This window comes from Motacilla alba, chromosome 28 (genome assembly GCF_015832195.1).
Source record: "Motacilla alba alba isolate MOTALB_02 chromosome 28, Motacilla_alba_V1.0_pri, whole genome shotgun sequence".
NCBI lineage: Eukaryota > Metazoa > Chordata > Aves > Passeriformes > Motacillidae > Motacilla > Motacilla alba.
In genome coordinates, this window is record NC_052043.1 from 784,793 (window position 1) to 800,025 (window position 15,233).

Here is a 15,233-nt window from a genome sequence, read left to right on the forward strand (position 1 = left end):
TCTCCAGAAGCACCCACAAGTTCCCTGGGAGCAAAGCCTGCTCACTGGCATGCCCACGGAGAGCTGGGCTGGCCCCTCGCTGCCTCCATCTCCCTCCAGGCCTGTCCTCTCCGTGTGCTGGCAGCGGGAGGAACGTCCTAAAATCCTACCAGGGATGCCCTGGGAACCATCCTGGAAATATTTCCCCCGTTCCCTGTCACCTTTGGGGCAAGGCAGGGCCTGGTGCACCCCCAGGTGCTCGGAGCAGAGCCCAGACCCCAGCCCTGGCTGTTTTCCCCTCTGCAGACATCAACGAGTGCGTGAGCCTGCCCGGCACCTGCTCCCCTGGCACCTGCCAGAACCTGGAGGGCTCCTTCCGCTGCATCTGCCCGCCTGGCTACGAGGTGCAGAACGACAACTGCATTGGTAAGGCCAGCCCTGCGCCCCCCATTCCCCTCACAGCCCCTGCACACCCCGACCTGTCCTTCCCGAGGGTCCCAGGGCCATCAGCACCCCCAAACCCCCGCTGGCAGCCGGGCAAGCCCAGCTCTGGTGGCACGGGAGGCTCTGGGCTGTGCCGTGCCCGTCCTCCCTGCGGGAGGGCTGTGGGGTGGGGCAGGGGGGGTGCCCACCCCTCTCACCCGTTCTAACGAGCCCTGGCTGTGTCCCTGCTGCTGCCAGACATCAACGAGTGCGAAGAGGAGCCCAACATCTGCCTCTTTGGGACGTGCACCAACACCCCCGGCAGCTTCCAGTGCGTGTGTCCCCCGGGCTTCGTGCTGTCCGACAACGGCCGCCGCTGCTTCGGTCAGTGCCCAGTTCCTGGAATTCCTGCGGGTTTCCCGGGAACCTCCCTGACCTTGGCACGTCCCCGTCCTCCCCCAGACACTCGGCAGAGCTTCTGCTTCACTCGCTTCGACAACGGGAAGTGCTCGGTGCCCAAGGCCTTCAACACCACCAAGGCTCGGTGCTGCTGCAGCAAAATGCCCGGGGAGGGCTGGGGAGACCCCTGCGAGCTGTGCCCGCAGGAGGGCAACGGTAGGAAGGGGACAGGGAGGGGACAGGGGTGGGGGTGTCACCAGGGGAGAGGTGGGAGTGTCCCCAGGGGGAGCAGTGGTGGCCGTGACCCCATGGGAGAGGGATGAGTGTGTCCCCATGGGAGAGGGATGAGTGTGTCCCCATGGAGAGATGGGTGTGTCCCATGGTGAGATGAGTGTGTCCCCATGAGTGCTGGCTGTGTCCCCATGGAGAGATGAGTGTGTCCCCATGGAGAGATGAGTGTGTCCCCATGAGTGCTGGCTGTGTCCCCATGGGAGAGGGATGAGTGTGTCCCCATGGAGGGATGGGTGTGTCCCCATGGGATCAGTGCTGGGTGTGTCCCCGCACTACTTCCAGAATCCTTCAAAGCCCGTTTCAGCTGCTGGGAGCACGATCCCGTCAGCACATCCCACTTTTCTTCCTCCTTTCATTCCCACTTCCCTGCTCTCTTCCAGTTGCCTTCCAGGAGCTGTGTCCCTATGGCCACGGGGCCATCCCAGGCCCGGGTGACACCCGGGAAGGTGAGGCTGCCTGGAGGGACGAGCAGAAGTTTGGGCTGGGGGGTTGTTGCCTGGAATCCACCGTGCCTGGGCTGCTGGAGAGCAGGGTGGGATCCTGGGGGCACGCGGGACTGGGCACCCCCAAACTGCTCTCCAGGGGTTCATCCCTCAGCTCTGGAGAGGGAACACCTGACACTCCCGGGATGCCCTGAGCGTCCCTGGCCGTGCTGAGGGGACGGGGCTGTCTGTGGCCGCGTGCAGCTGCATTTTCCACTTCCAGACGTGAACGAGTGCTCGGAGAACCTGGGCGTGTGCATCAACGGCGCCTGCATCAACACCGACGGCTCCTTCCGCTGCGAGTGCCCCTTCGGCTACAACCTGGACTACACCGGGGTCAACTGCGTGGGTGAGCCCCTGGGGGGGTCTGGGGGGTGCCCTGCTCCCTCCTGCTCCATCCCCCTCACTCCGGAGGGGATGGATCACCGTGTGCACGTGCAGGGAGGGAATCGCTGCTCCCCTGCCCCTTCCCTGGGGTCCCGGCTCTGCTGGGACACTTGGAGAGCTCTGCCTGCAAGAGCCCAGCCCAGCCCTTCCCCATCCTCCTCCTCCTCCCCATCCTCACGCTGCTGTGCTCCCCAGACACGGATGAGTGCTCCATTGGCAATCCCTGTGGGAATGGCACCTGCACCAACGTGGTGGGAGGCTTCGAGTGCGCCTGCGACGAGGGCTTTGAGCCGGGGCCCATGATGACCTGTGAAGGTAATGACGCGGGGGACAGTCCCTTCATTCCCACCACGCTGGGCTCCGTGGGACCCCCTGGTCCCTGCCTGGGCCAGCCCCCCACGGATGGTGTGGGGAAGCTGGGTGAGGCTCCTCTCCTCACTCTGGAGCCCTGGATGAGCACAGGAGCTGCCTCCCCGAGGACCAGCAGCCCATTCCCACCAAAGCTGCTGGGGCACCCGGGGTCTGTTCCCCTGTGAGGGCAGACCACAGCGGGAGGCTTCGGTGGAGCAAAGCTCTGGTGGGATGGATGCCCAGGGAGGGTGGATGTGCCCTGGGAAGCTCCTGCCCCTGCTGAGGACACCCAGGTGAGTTCTGTGCTCTCCCCCCTGCAGACATCAACGAGTGCTCCCTGAACCCCCTGCTCTGCGCCTTCCGCTGCATCAACACCTTCGGGTCCTACGAGTGCACCTGCCCCTCTGGGTACGCCCTGCGGGAGGACAGGAGGATGTGCAGAGGTAAAACCCCTTCTGCAGCCAGCAGGGCACGGCCCAAAGTGTCCCCAGCCCCTGCACTTGGCCAGGTGGGCCCAGGGAGGGTGGGAGTTCTGCGCTGGCTTTTCTCACCGTCACCCGCCTCGGTGTGCTGCTGGTAGGAAGGAATTCTTCCCTGGGAGGGTGGGGAGGTTTCCCAGAGAAGCTGGGGCTGCCCCTGGGTTGCTGGAAGTCTTGGAGCAGCCTGGGAGGGTGGAAGGTGTCCCTGCCACGGCAGGGGTGGGAAGGGAGGAGTTTCAAAGTCCCAACTCATTCCATGACATTTCTAACCTGGCCCGAGGCTGCAGGGATGGGTGGGGCAGTGCAGGGGTGGCAGAGCTGGGCTGGCAGGGCTGGCAGGGGCTCTGATGGGTCTCGTTGCAGATCTGGACGAGTGTGCAGAGGGGCTGCACGACTGCGAGTCCCGGGGGATGCTCTGCAAGAACCTCATCGGCACCTTCATGTGCATCTGCCCTCCTGGCATGCAGCGCAGGCCCGACGGCGAGGGCTGCACAGGTACCAGGGCAGCCCGGGCCTTCCTGGGGCACAGACAGGAGTGTTCCTCTCTGAGGGATCATCCACAGACCTGGGGTTTACATCCTTCTCTGGTTTGCATCCTTCTTTGCTCTACATCCTTCTTTATTTTACATCCTTCTTTGTTTTACATCCTCAGGCTCCTCCCTGGGCCTTCCCATGTGCCACAACTTCCTGAGTGTCCCAGTAGGACACACAAAACCTCTGTCCATCCCCGGACCCCCAGGGTGACACAGCCCTGGGCCACGTGTCCTTGCCTTTGAGTTTTTCGGAGTGTTCCAAGCTGCTTTTGGGATGGGTGGGGATGAACAGCCCGGAGCTGCACGGGACAGAGACAGCTCCAGTGCAATGCAATGCAATGCAATGCAATGCAATGCAACCCAATCCAATCCAATGCAATCCAATCCAATCCAATGCAATCCAATCTCCAATCCAATGCAATTCAATGCAATCCAATCCAATCCAATCCCATCCAATGCAATGCAATCCAATCCAATGCAATCCAATGCAATGCAATGCAATGCAATCCAATCCAATCCAATCCAATCCAATCCAATCCCATCCCATCCAATCCCAGCAGCAGCTGGAGCATGGGCAAGCCAGGGAAGCTGAGTTCTGGCCGCCCTGCTCTGCGAGAGCTCTGGGCTGGGTGGATGTTTTCCTCAGGGCAGCTGGAGGTGCCTCCCAGCTGCCCAAAGACACGGGGGGGATCCTCAGGGACTCAGTGAGGACACTGCACGGGGAGTGGCGAGCTGGGAAGGTTTGTGCCTGGCCTCAGCAGGGCTGTGTGTGTGTGTTCCCTCCCTGGCAGATGAGAACGAGTGCCGGAGCAAGCCGGGCATCTGCCCCAACGGGCGCTGCGTGAACACGGCCGGCAGCTACCGCTGCGACTGCAACGAAGGCTTTGAAGTCAGCCCCTCGGGCACCGAGTGCATCGGTAATGCTCTGCAGTCAGCCCCTCGGGCACCCAGGGCACTGGTAATGCTCTGCAGTCAGCCCCATGGTAATGCTCTGCAGTCAGCCCCTCGGGCACCGAGTGCATCGGTAATGCTCTGCAGTCAGCCCCTCGGGCACCCAGGGCACTGGTAATGCTCTGCAGTCAGCCCCTCGGGCACCGAGTGCATCAGTAATGCTCTGCAGTCAGCCCCTCGGGCACTGAGGGCATTGGTAATGCTCTGCAGTCAGCCCCTCGGGCACCGAGTGCATCGGTAATGCTCTGCAGTCAGCCCCTTGGCACCCAGGGCATTGGTAATGCTCTGCAGTCAGCCCCGTGGTAATGCTCTGCAGTCAGCCTTTTGGGCACCCAGGGACTCAGTAATGCTCTGCAGTCAGCCCCATGGTAATGCTCTGCAGTCAGCCTTTTGGGCACCCAGGGCACTGGTAATGCTCTGCAGTCAGCCCCATGGTAATGCTCTGCAGTCAGCCCCTCGGGCACTGAGGGCATCGGTAATGCTCTGCAGTCAGCCCCTCGGGCACCCAGGGCATTGGTAATGCTCTGCAGTCAGCCCCATGGTAATGCCCTGCAGTCAGCCCCATGGTAATGCTCTGCAGTCAGCCCCTTGGCACCCAGGCATCGGTAACGCCCAGCCTAGCCCGGCTGCTGCAGCGCCCCCCGGCAGCACAGGCAGCTCTGGAGGTCTTCAGGGGGGCTCAGACGTCAGGAGGGGACTGGGGACAAGCCCACAGGGCATGGCTTCCTGCTGGCACAGGGGATACTGGGGAGGATACCCTGGGAGGACCTGGCACAGGGTGCCCAGAGAGGCCATGGCTGCCCCTGGAGCTGTTCAGGGCCAGGTTGGACGGGGCTGGGAGCACCTGGGACAGTGGGAGGTGTCCCTGCCATGGCAGGGGTGGCACTGGGTGGGTTTAAGGTCCCTCCAACCCAAACCACTGTGGGATTCTTTGCTCCTGAGCAGGGAAGTTGTTGGGGCATCACCTTTATCCCACCCTCCCTGGCACCGCCTGGGTTCCCCCTGCTGCTGGCGCTGCCTCAGATCCTGGATTTGTGTCCCCTCTCTGTGCCCAGACACCCGCCAGGGCTTCTGCTTCACGGAGGTGCTGCAGACCATGTGCCAGATGTCCTCCACCAACCGCAACCTGGTCACCAAGTCCGAGTGCTGCTGCAACAGCGGGCGCAGCTGGGGCCCCCAGTGCGAGCTCTGCCCCCTGCCTGGCACTGCCCACTACAAGAAGATGTGTCCCCACGGCCCCGGGTACTCCACGGATGGCAGAGGTGAGTGGTGTTGGCTGGCTGGGTGCCCAGGATGAAGGAGGAAATGATGAAGCTGGCTCCATGTTCTTGGAAGGCTAATTTATTATTTTATGATATGATAAATATATTATATTATATTATATTATATTATATTATATTATATTATATTATATTATATTATATTATACTATACTGTATTATATTATATTATATTACATTGTATTATGTTATATTATATTACATTACATTATATTACATTATATTACATTACATTATATTACACTATATTATACTAAAACTCTAAAGAATAGAGGAAGGACACAGACAGAAGGCTGTAAAGATAATAATGAAAAACTCCTCACTCCTTCCAGAGCCCCGACACAGCCTGACCATGATTGGTCACTGATTCAAAACAATTCCCACGTTGGATAAACAATCTCCAGCCACTTCCAAAGCAGCAAAACACAGGAGAAGCAAATCAGATCATTATTGCTTTCCTTTTTCTCTGAGGCTTCTCAGCTTCCCAGGAGCAGAATCCTGGGCAAGGGGATTTTTCCAGAAAATGTGACAGTGACAGGGCAGGGCTGGGCTCAGGGATGATCCTGAGCAGACAAGGAGCCTCTGCAGGGTTCCCTGGCTCTCGGGGAGAATCCAGCCTGTCATGGGGAGAGGGGGAGCTTCAGACCAGCCCCGCCTTAGCCTTGGGTTTTTGGATTAATTTTGAGGTTTAAGGATTGCAGACCAGGCCTATTATAGAATGAGTTATTTATTAACAAAGGAGATAAAAGATCTTAATCAGAATTGCTGATTACACCGTGTAAAATGAAAAGAAGTGCTGGTAGATTAGAGCAGAACATAAACTGTGCAGATATCGAGGTGTTAGAGCTGGCAAAAGAAATAGGGTTGATCAGGAGCCAAATGTAACTTAGCATGGAAATAATGATAAATTGACAGAGTCCTTCGCTCAGCCTCCATCCCTGCTCTGGGGAGAAGCCCCACACATCCCCAGGGACTGTGCAGAAGATTTCTGCTTTGTGAAAGCTCAGCCAGAAATCCAGTTTATCTTCCCAGCTCCCACTTCAGCAGGGGGAGGTTTATTGGCAGTGGGGAGCTGCCAGACCATGGTGCCAAAATAACTCCGAGACGCTTGTGCTGTGTGAATTACCTGATAACAACCACCAGATGAGCTCTTTGGGGGCAGCGAGCTGCCCTGGCATTTGGGGACAGAGCAGCTGTGGCACTGACAGCTCCTCCTGTCCCTCCCTCCCTCCACAGACATCGACGAGTGCAAGGTGCTGCCCAACCTGTGCAGGAACGGGCAGTGCATCAACAGCATCGGCTCCTTCCGCTGCCACTGCCGCCTGGGCTACACCCCAGACATCACGGGCACCGCCTGCCAGGGTGAGCTGAGCCCTCTGCACCATGCCCGGGCCCCCTGCACCGTCCCCGGGCCCCCTGCACCATCCCCGAGCCCCCTGCACCATCCCTGAGCCCCCTGCACCATCCCTGAGCCCCCTGCACCATCCCCGGGCTCCCTGCACCATCCCCGAGCCCCCTGCACCGTCCCCGGGCTCCCCGCACCATCCCTGGACCTCCTGCACCATCCCCGGGCCCCCTGCACCATCCCCAGGCCCCCTGCACCATCCCCAGGCCCCCTGCACCATCCCCGGGCTCCCTGCACCATCCCCGAGCCCCCTGCACCGTCCCCGGGCTTCCCGCACCATCCCCGGGCCCCCTGCGCCATCCCTGGGCTCCCTGCACCATCCCCGAGCCCCCTGCACCGTCCCCGGACCTCCTGCACCATCCCCGGACCTCCTGCACCATCCCTGAGCTCCCTGCACCGTCCCCGGGCCCCCTGCACCATCCCCGGGCTGCCCTCCCCGAGTTTAGCCCCGCCCGGGACCCGCCCTGCCCTCGGCTCCCCTTGTGGGGCTCGGGATGCTGCGCCCTGTTCACCTCCAAGTCCTTTAACTCCTTGAAAACGAGCCCCGTGTGTTCCCCGAGCCCAGGGGCTGGCAAGGATTAAGGTCCCGAGCTGAAATCGGGGAGCTGCCAACCCCCCCAGGCAGCACAGCCGGTTCCAGCCGGCCTGAGCGCCGTGCTGGGATCCAGATGTTGGCAGAAAGGGCACATCTGGAGTCACAGCGCTCTCTCAGCGGGATTTGTCCCACGTTTGTTGTGCTGGCTGGAGCTGAGCTGCTCCCCCAAAGCCCTTGGCTCTGCTCTGCTGCTTCCTGGAGAGGGAAAGTGGGGTGTTGATCCAGGAATGCCAGAATCCGTGGGGATAGCTCAGCCCTGAGCACAAAACCTGGCATCACCTGGTGTTCAGGAGCCCCTGGGTGGTCCGAGGGGCGGAGGGGACCCTGCCCAGCAGCACAACCTGATGCGTTTTGTCCCTGGAGTGCAGATCTGGACGAGTGTAACCAGTCCCCAAAGCCCTGCAACTTCATCTGCAAGAACACCGAGGGCAGCTACCAGTGCTCCTGCCCCCGGGGCTACATCCTGCAGGAGGATGGCAAGATCTGCAAAGGTGACAGAGCCAGGAGCAGGAGCAGGGAACTGCCTCCCCCTGGCAGCTGGGGGAGAGGGGGCAGGACAGCCAGACATGGGAAAATGTCAGCACAAAGATGTGGGGAAAGGTGCTGGCGATGAGGGTTTCGCCCTTCCACGCTCCAGGTGTGGCTCAGCAGGGAAAAAAAATGCTCCTGGCCCTTTTCTGGAGAGTGCACAGCACATGCTGAGCTCCAGGGAGCTCAGAGGGATGTCCCCTGCACGTGGCGTTGTCACCAGCCAGGCTGGGGCTGTGCCCACCCCCCAATGCTGAGGCACCCCAGAGTGAGGAGCCTGGCCTAAGGATCTGGGAGAACCTGCAGGAGGGGCAGGGGAACATCCCTGCATCCTGCAGATGTGTCTGTGTGGGGTAGGGAAATCACGGGGGAATTGGGGGAAATTAATCAGGAACATTTTGGAAAAGTGATGGGGGAAAATGGGGAAAATAATTGGGGAAAAAATGGGGGGAAATAATTGGGAAAAATTGGGGAAATAATTGGGAAAAATTGGGAAAATAATGGGGAAAAATGGGGGGAAAATGGGAAAAATAATGGGGAAATTTGGGAGAAAATAATGGGCAAAACTGGGCGAAATAATTGGGAAAACCAAGGAGAATGATGGGTATGAGGTCCCCACCTGTCGGGGTATGAGGTGGGGACAGGTTTGTCCTTCCCCTGGGAGAACCTCGGGGGTGTCGTTCCTGGGGCTGCTGCTGTGCATCCCCAGGGACACTGAGGTGCCACAGCCTCAGTGGCACAAACTGAGACCTTTTCCTGGTCCCTGCAGACCTGGACGAGTGTTCCACCAAGCAGCACAACTGCCAGTTCCTCTGTGTCAACGTCATCGGGGGCTTCAACTGCAAGTGCCCCCCCGGCTTCACGCAGCACCACTCGTCCTGCATTGGTGAGTGCAGAATTCCTGCCCTGCCCGTTCCCATGGAGCAGCTCTGGCTCAGCAGGGGCTTCCCAGCCCCCAGACCCCCAAAACTGAGCCCTGCCCCTCTGCAGCCACCCTGGCCCTGGCTGCGGTGTCCCTCTGCTGCTCAGCCTGGGCTCTGCCGTCTGAGGCGGCCACAGGGCCAGGGAGGGACTTCCAGGTGGCCAGGGGTGGATTCCCAGGTGGATTTCCACATGGCCTGAGATGGATTTCCAGGTGGATTTTCAGGTGGTCAGGGATGGATTTCCAGATGGATTTCCAGGTGGCCAGGGGTGGATTTCCAGATGGATTTCCAGGTGGCCAGGGGTGGATTTCCAGATGGATTTCCAGGTGGATTCCCAGGTGGTCAGGGTTGGATTTCCAGGTGGACTTTCGGGTGGCCAGGGTTGGATTTCCAGGTGGACTTTCGGGTGGTCAGGGTTGGATTTCCAGGTGGATTCCCAGGTGGCCAGGGGTGGATTTCCAGGTGGATTCCCAGGTGGCCAGGGGTGGATTTCCAGGTGGATTCCCAGGTAGCCAGGGATGGATTTCCAGGTGGATTCCCAGGTAGCCAGGGATGGATTTCCAGGTGGATTCCCAGGTGGCCAGGGATGGATTCCCAGGTGCCCACAAAGCCCTCCTGCTGGTGTTTTGCAGACAACAACGAGTGCACGGCTCAGCCCTCCCTGTGTGGAGCCAAGGGGCAGTGCCTGAACACCCCGGGCAGCTACAACTGCGAGTGCCAGAAGGGATTTTCCCTGGACAGCTCCGGGGTCAACTGTGAAGGTGGGGCTGGGGCTCCAGGGAGCGTCCATGGGGAGGAATTCTGAGGTTCTCTGAGCAGCCTCAGTCCCAGTGGGAACGTCAAGGAGTGTTTGGGATGGGGTGGGGTTCTTGGGGGCTCTGGGCAGGGCTGGGGGTTGGACTGGATGATCCTTGGGGAAGGGAATGGTGCAATATTCCAGCAGGAGGGATCTCAGCCTGGAGCAGAGCAGGGCTGGGGCCAGCCCAGGCCCGGCAGGGGTGTCTGGGAGCCGGGGGTGTCACTCAGGTCCAGAACTGCAGTGTCACTGCAGAGGCAGGATGAGGCACAGGAGCAGCCTGGAGGGTGCCAGGCGGGTCCCTGAGCCCCCGGCGGGGCCAGGGGACGGTGTCTCAGCTCCCCGTGTGTCCCTTGGGTGCAGATGTGGACGAGTGTGACGGGAACCACCGGTGCCAGCACGGCTGCCAGAACGTGCTCGGGGGCTACCGCTGCGGCTGCCCCCAGGGCTACGTGCAGCACTACCAGTGGAACCAGTGCGTGGGTGAGTGGGGGACACACCTGGGGAGGTGTCCCCTGCCTGGGGGAGGTGTCCCATACCTGTGGGGTGCGTTCTGTACCTGTGGGATGCATCCTGTTGGGTGTATCCCGTACCCATGGGCTGTATCCTACACCTGTGGGGTGCATTCTGTACCTGTGGGGTGCACCCCACACCTGTGGGCTGTATCCTATACCTGTGGGGTGCATTCTGTACCTGTGGGGTGCACCCCACACCTATGGGGTATATCCTACACCTGTGGGGTGCATTCTGTACCCATGGGATGTATCCTGTACCTGTGGGAGGGATCTCTGTGGGATGATCTACCTGTGGGATGTGTCCCGTGGAGTGTATCCTCTACGTGTGGGAGGGATCCCATACCTGTGGGGTGTATCCTGTCCCCATGGGAGTTACTCTGTACCTGTGGGGTGTATCCTGTCCCCATGGGATGTATCCTGTCCCCATGGGATGTATCCTGTCCCCATGGGGTGTATCCTGTCCCTATGGGATGTGTCTGTACCCATGGGATGTATCCTGTCCCCATGGGGTGTACCCTGTCCCCGTGGGGGACATCCCATGACTCCGTGATCCCGTGATTCCGCCATTCCACCGTTCCCTGGCTCTGTGCAGATGAGAACGAGTGCTCCAGCCCCTCTGCCTGTGGCTCTGCCTCCTGCTACAACACCCTGGGCAGCTTCAAGTGCGTTTGTCCCTCGGGCTTCGACTTCGACCAGGCCTTCGGGGGCTGCCAGGACGTGGACGAGTGCTCGGCCGGGGGCAGCCCCTGCAGCTACGGCTGCTCCAACACGGACGGGGGGTACCTGTGCGGCTGCCCCGGGGGCTACTTCCGAGCTGGACAGGGGTAAGGAGCGCCAGGGGGACGTTCCCAGCTGGGGATTGCGGGGGGATGTGGGACAAGGAGCCCTCAGCTTCTCCTCGCCCATCCCAAGAGCCTCGTGCCAGCACGTCTGCTGCCCCACGTGCCTGATCCCAGATGCTCTGTGGGTACACCCAGTGCTAATTAATTAATCTGTTAATTAATGAAACCGCCTTGTTGTGGTCTCTCTTGGGCACGTCCTCTGGGTGTTTCCCACACGGAGAACCCGGGAGTGCTGACATTGGATTCATGGGTGCCCTCTGCTCTTCTGCCACCAGCCACTGCATTTCTGGCTTGGGATTTGGGAAGGGCCCCTACCTGCCTGCGCCCCAGGAGGAGGACGAGGACAACCTGCTGTCCCCTGAGACCTGCTACGAGTGCAAGATCAACGGGTACCCCAAGAGGGGCCGGCAGCGGCGCAGCGTCAACGGCACAGAGAGCCACCAGGTGAGAAATCCGGGGTGTCCTGGAGGGGCTGGAGCAAGGCAGGAGCTGGATCCCTTCAGGAGGGATCGCACTGATTGATGAATGGAAAAAGATATTTGCTTTTACAAATAAACATTAGGTTTGCTGATAAATGAAATTAGGCGTTGGAAGATGAAAGGAACAATGGAGTAGAAAAACCCCTAAATTCTGTAAGAAATAAAAATGAAAAGGGAGGGTTATACATTAGAGGAAAAATTTCTGGGATCAGGTGTTTTGGGAAGTCTGTGCCTCTCAGAAGAGAGAAGGGAAATGCAGCGAGGAAATTGGGATAAAAAGGAGGCTGCGTCCTCCAAAAATCTGAGAGACCCCAGGGGAATGCCCCATGGCCTGTCCCTTTACTGGAATAAAGCCTAAGGACTCCTCTGTCTCGTTGTTTTTGCAGGGTGGCTAGGATGAGGGAAGAGACGAGAATTTTGACTCCATGTTTCAGAAGGCTGGTTTATTCTATTATTATATATATTGTATTAAAAACGCTGAACTAAAACTGTACTAAAAGAACAGAGAGAAAGGAATCCTCAGAAAGTTAGACAAGAGTAGAATGGAATGCTAACAAAGGCTCGTGACTGACCAGAGAGTCTGAGCCAGCTGCATCCTTGATTGGTTATTGAGTAGAAACACTTAACATGGGTTAATCACCATGCTCCTGTTGCATCCACAGCAGCAGACTGTCATTGTTTACATTTTTTTTTTTCCTTGAGGCTCCTCAGCTTCTCAGGAGAAGAAAATCCTGGCAAAAGGATTTTCATAGAAATGTCCTGGTGGCATCTCCTTTTTGGACACAAACCTGTGATTAGTTTGTGGATTAATCTCCCCGTTCCTCGGCAGGAGCACGCCGTGGTGAACCTGGCCAGCATGGACGTGGAGGCGCCGCTGTCCATGGCGCTGAACCTGTCGGAGCTGGCACACAAGGAGCACATCCTGGAGCTGCTGCCGGCGCTGGAGCCGCTGGAGAACCGCGTGCGCTACGCCATCGCCCAGGGCAACGACCAGGGGCTCTTCCGCATCCACCACAAGGAGGGGCTCAGCTTCCTGCACCTGGGCCGCAAGAAAATCCTGCCGGGCACCTACCTGCTGGAGATCGTGAGCGTGGCCCTGCCCCGCCGGCGGGAACTGCACAAACTCGAGGCCAGCAACCACCTCGACTACTTGGCGGGGGAGCTGGGCCAGGCACTGAGGATGAAGCTGCAGCTCCAGCTCTACTAAAGGCACCAGAGACCCCCCCCAAGCCCCACCCGACAGCGCAGCCCTGCCCCTCGCCACCCACCCCGGGAACAACGGGCTCCTCTCCTGCCACCGCCGCCGCCGGGACAGCCGTGGGGAATGTCCCTGTGGGATCAGCCGTGGGGAATGTCCCTGTGGGATCAGCACCTGCCAGGACAGCCGTGGGGAATGTCCCTGTGGGATCAGCCGTGGGGAATGTCCCTGTGGGATCAGCACCTGCCAGGACAGCCGTGGGGAATGTCCCTGTGGGATCAGCCATGGGGAACATCCTTTTAGGATCAGCCACCACAGGAACAGCCGTGGGGAATGTCCTTTTAGGATCAGCCAGCACAGGAACAACCATGGGGAATGTCCTGGTGGGATCAGCCACCAGAGGAACAGCTGTGGGGAATGTCCTTTTAAGATCAGCCCTGGGGAATGTCCCTGTGGGATCAGCACCTGCCAGGACAGCTGTGGGGAATGTCCCTGTGGGATCAGCTCTGGGGAATGTCGCTGTGGGATCAGCCAGCACAGGAACAGCCATGGGGAATGTCCTTTTAGGATCAGCCGTGGGGAATGTCCCTGTGGGATCAGCCCTGGGAATGTCCCTGTGGGATTGGCGCCTCTGGGGACGCTCTGCTCTGGGGACCAAGCCCGAGCTGTGGAGCCGCAGCTCACAAAGCTCCCGACAGCCAAAGATTCCAAGCTCCTGAGCAGGGACTCCCTTCCCTTTGCTCCCACCTCTCCCCCTTGCCCAGGACACTCCCAGCTGGGATCTGCAGATTCCCGGGATAAAGGTGCAGATTCCCGGGATAAAGGTGCAGATTCCCGGGATAAAATAGGCTCATTCCTGGGATAAAAGGTGCAGATTCCCGGGATAAAAATGCTCATTCCCGGGATAAAGGTGCTCATTCCCAGGATAAAAGGTGCTCATTCCTGAAATAAAGGTGCTGATTCCCAGGATACAAGGTGCTGATTCCCAGGATACAAGGTGCTGATTCCCAGGATAAAAGATGCTCATTCCCGGGATAAAAAGGGCTCATTCCCGGGATAAAAAGGGCTCGTTCCTGGAATAAAGGTGCTCATTCCCACGGAACTGCCTCATCCCCAGGCCCGAGGTGCTCCGGGGAGCTGGTGCTGGTTCCTGGCCAGCGTTCTGCACTGTATCCATCCACCCTCCCATATTTATGGAAAACCAAAGGAATGCTGGCTCGGTGCTGTCAGGAGTGCATTTTCCCTCGGTGCTGTCAGGAGTGCATTTTCCCTCGGTGCTGTCAGGAGTGCATTTTCCCGTAGCTTTACATTTCTTTTGGAGGGGTGGGAATTTCTCTGGGGTGGGGGATGTGTGTGTTTACTGTATCGGGGCTCCAGGCAAACTTGAAAACTCTTCAAAGCAGCTCCAGACTCTGGATTTTGCAAGAGTCCCAGAGCTTGTGACAGGATGGGTGGCCTGATGTTTGGGATTGCTTTTTTTTTTTTTTTAATTATTATTTTTGGTTTGTTTTTTTTTCCAACAGGTGCTTTTTTTTTTAAAAAAAAAAAAAGAAAAGAAAAGAAAAGAAAAACCAAAATCCAAAAAGTATTATTAATAATAATAATAATAAATTAGCAGAGCTGGGTTTGTGTGCGTGTGTTGAGCCAAAGTCTCAAAGCTCAAGGTTTCCTCTCCTCCTCTCTGGTGTGGTGTTTTGGTTTGTTTTTTGGGTTTTTTTGTTTTTTTTTTTTTTAATTTGTTTTATATTGACCTTTCTTGCTGGTTGGTTTTTTTGGGGGGAAGTGTTGAAACCCCAAACCTGTGCCCCTTGTCCCGCACAGAGAGGTGGCTCTTTGTGGAATTCCTTTTTTTGTATCGGAAGCAACGGCAACAATAAAATTATTTTGGGTTAAGTGGGGCTGTGTCTTTGTGTGGGCACTGGCTGGGCCCATCCAGCTCCAACCTGGAGCTTCCTTGGAGGCACAATTGGGATTGCCCAGCCTGGAGGAGGCTCCAGGGAGAGCTCAGAGCCCCTTCCAGAGCCTGAAGGGACCCCAGGAGAGCTGGGGACAAGGGATGGAGGGACAGGACACAGGGAGTGGCTTCAGACTGGAACCGGGGAATTTGGGTGGGTATTGGGATGGAATTCCTGGCTGGGAGGGGCTGGGCTGGAATTCCCAGAGCAGCCGGGGCTGTCCCTGGAGCCCTGGCAGTGCCCAGGGCCAGGCTGGAGCATCCTGGGACAGTGGGAGGTGTCCCTGCCATGGCAGGGTGGCACTGGGTGGGCTCGGCCGGGGTGGGGCCGATGGAGTCCAGCACAGACGCTGGGCCGTTCCAGGCCGATATTCCCGGTTTTAGGAAGCTCATCCCGGCTGCCGGAGCAGAAGGCGCCCGGTGCCAGCAGAGGGCGGGCGGGA

General features: G+C 58.6%; 1 protein-coding gene across 1 annotated transcript in view; it reads left to right on the forward strand.

The window, feature by feature from the left end:
- Positions 1–13,044, forward strand: part of FBN3 (fibrillin 3) — a 75,532-nt gene extending 62,488 nt beyond the window's left edge. Inside the window, exons 48-65 of the mRNA XM_038163549.1 lie at positions 286–405; positions 661–786; positions 865–1,017; positions 1,473–1,538; positions 1,798–1,923; positions 2,157–2,276; positions 2,633–2,755; positions 3,155–3,286; positions 4,116–4,241; positions 5,331–5,537; positions 6,792–6,917; positions 7,924–8,046; positions 8,853–8,969; positions 9,639–9,767; positions 10,166–10,285; positions 10,910–11,141; positions 11,435–11,603; positions 12,468–13,044. Of these exons, the coding sequence (XP_038019477.1) occupies positions 286–405; positions 661–786; positions 865–1,017; positions 1,473–1,538; positions 1,798–1,923; positions 2,157–2,276; positions 2,633–2,755; positions 3,155–3,286; positions 4,116–4,241; positions 5,331–5,537; positions 6,792–6,917; positions 7,924–8,046; positions 8,853–8,969; positions 9,639–9,767; positions 10,166–10,285; positions 10,910–11,141; positions 11,435–11,603; positions 12,468–12,845 (2,693 nt within the window). The 3' untranslated portion in view covers positions 12,846–13,044. The remainder of the gene's footprint in view (positions 1–285; positions 406–660; positions 787–864; positions 1,018–1,472; positions 1,539–1,797; positions 1,924–2,156; positions 2,277–2,632; positions 2,756–3,154; positions 3,287–4,115; positions 4,242–5,330; positions 5,538–6,791; positions 6,918–7,923; positions 8,047–8,852; positions 8,970–9,638; positions 9,768–10,165; positions 10,286–10,909; positions 11,142–11,434; positions 11,604–12,467) is intronic.
- The last annotated feature ends 2,189 nt before the right edge of the window (positions 13,045–15,233 follow it).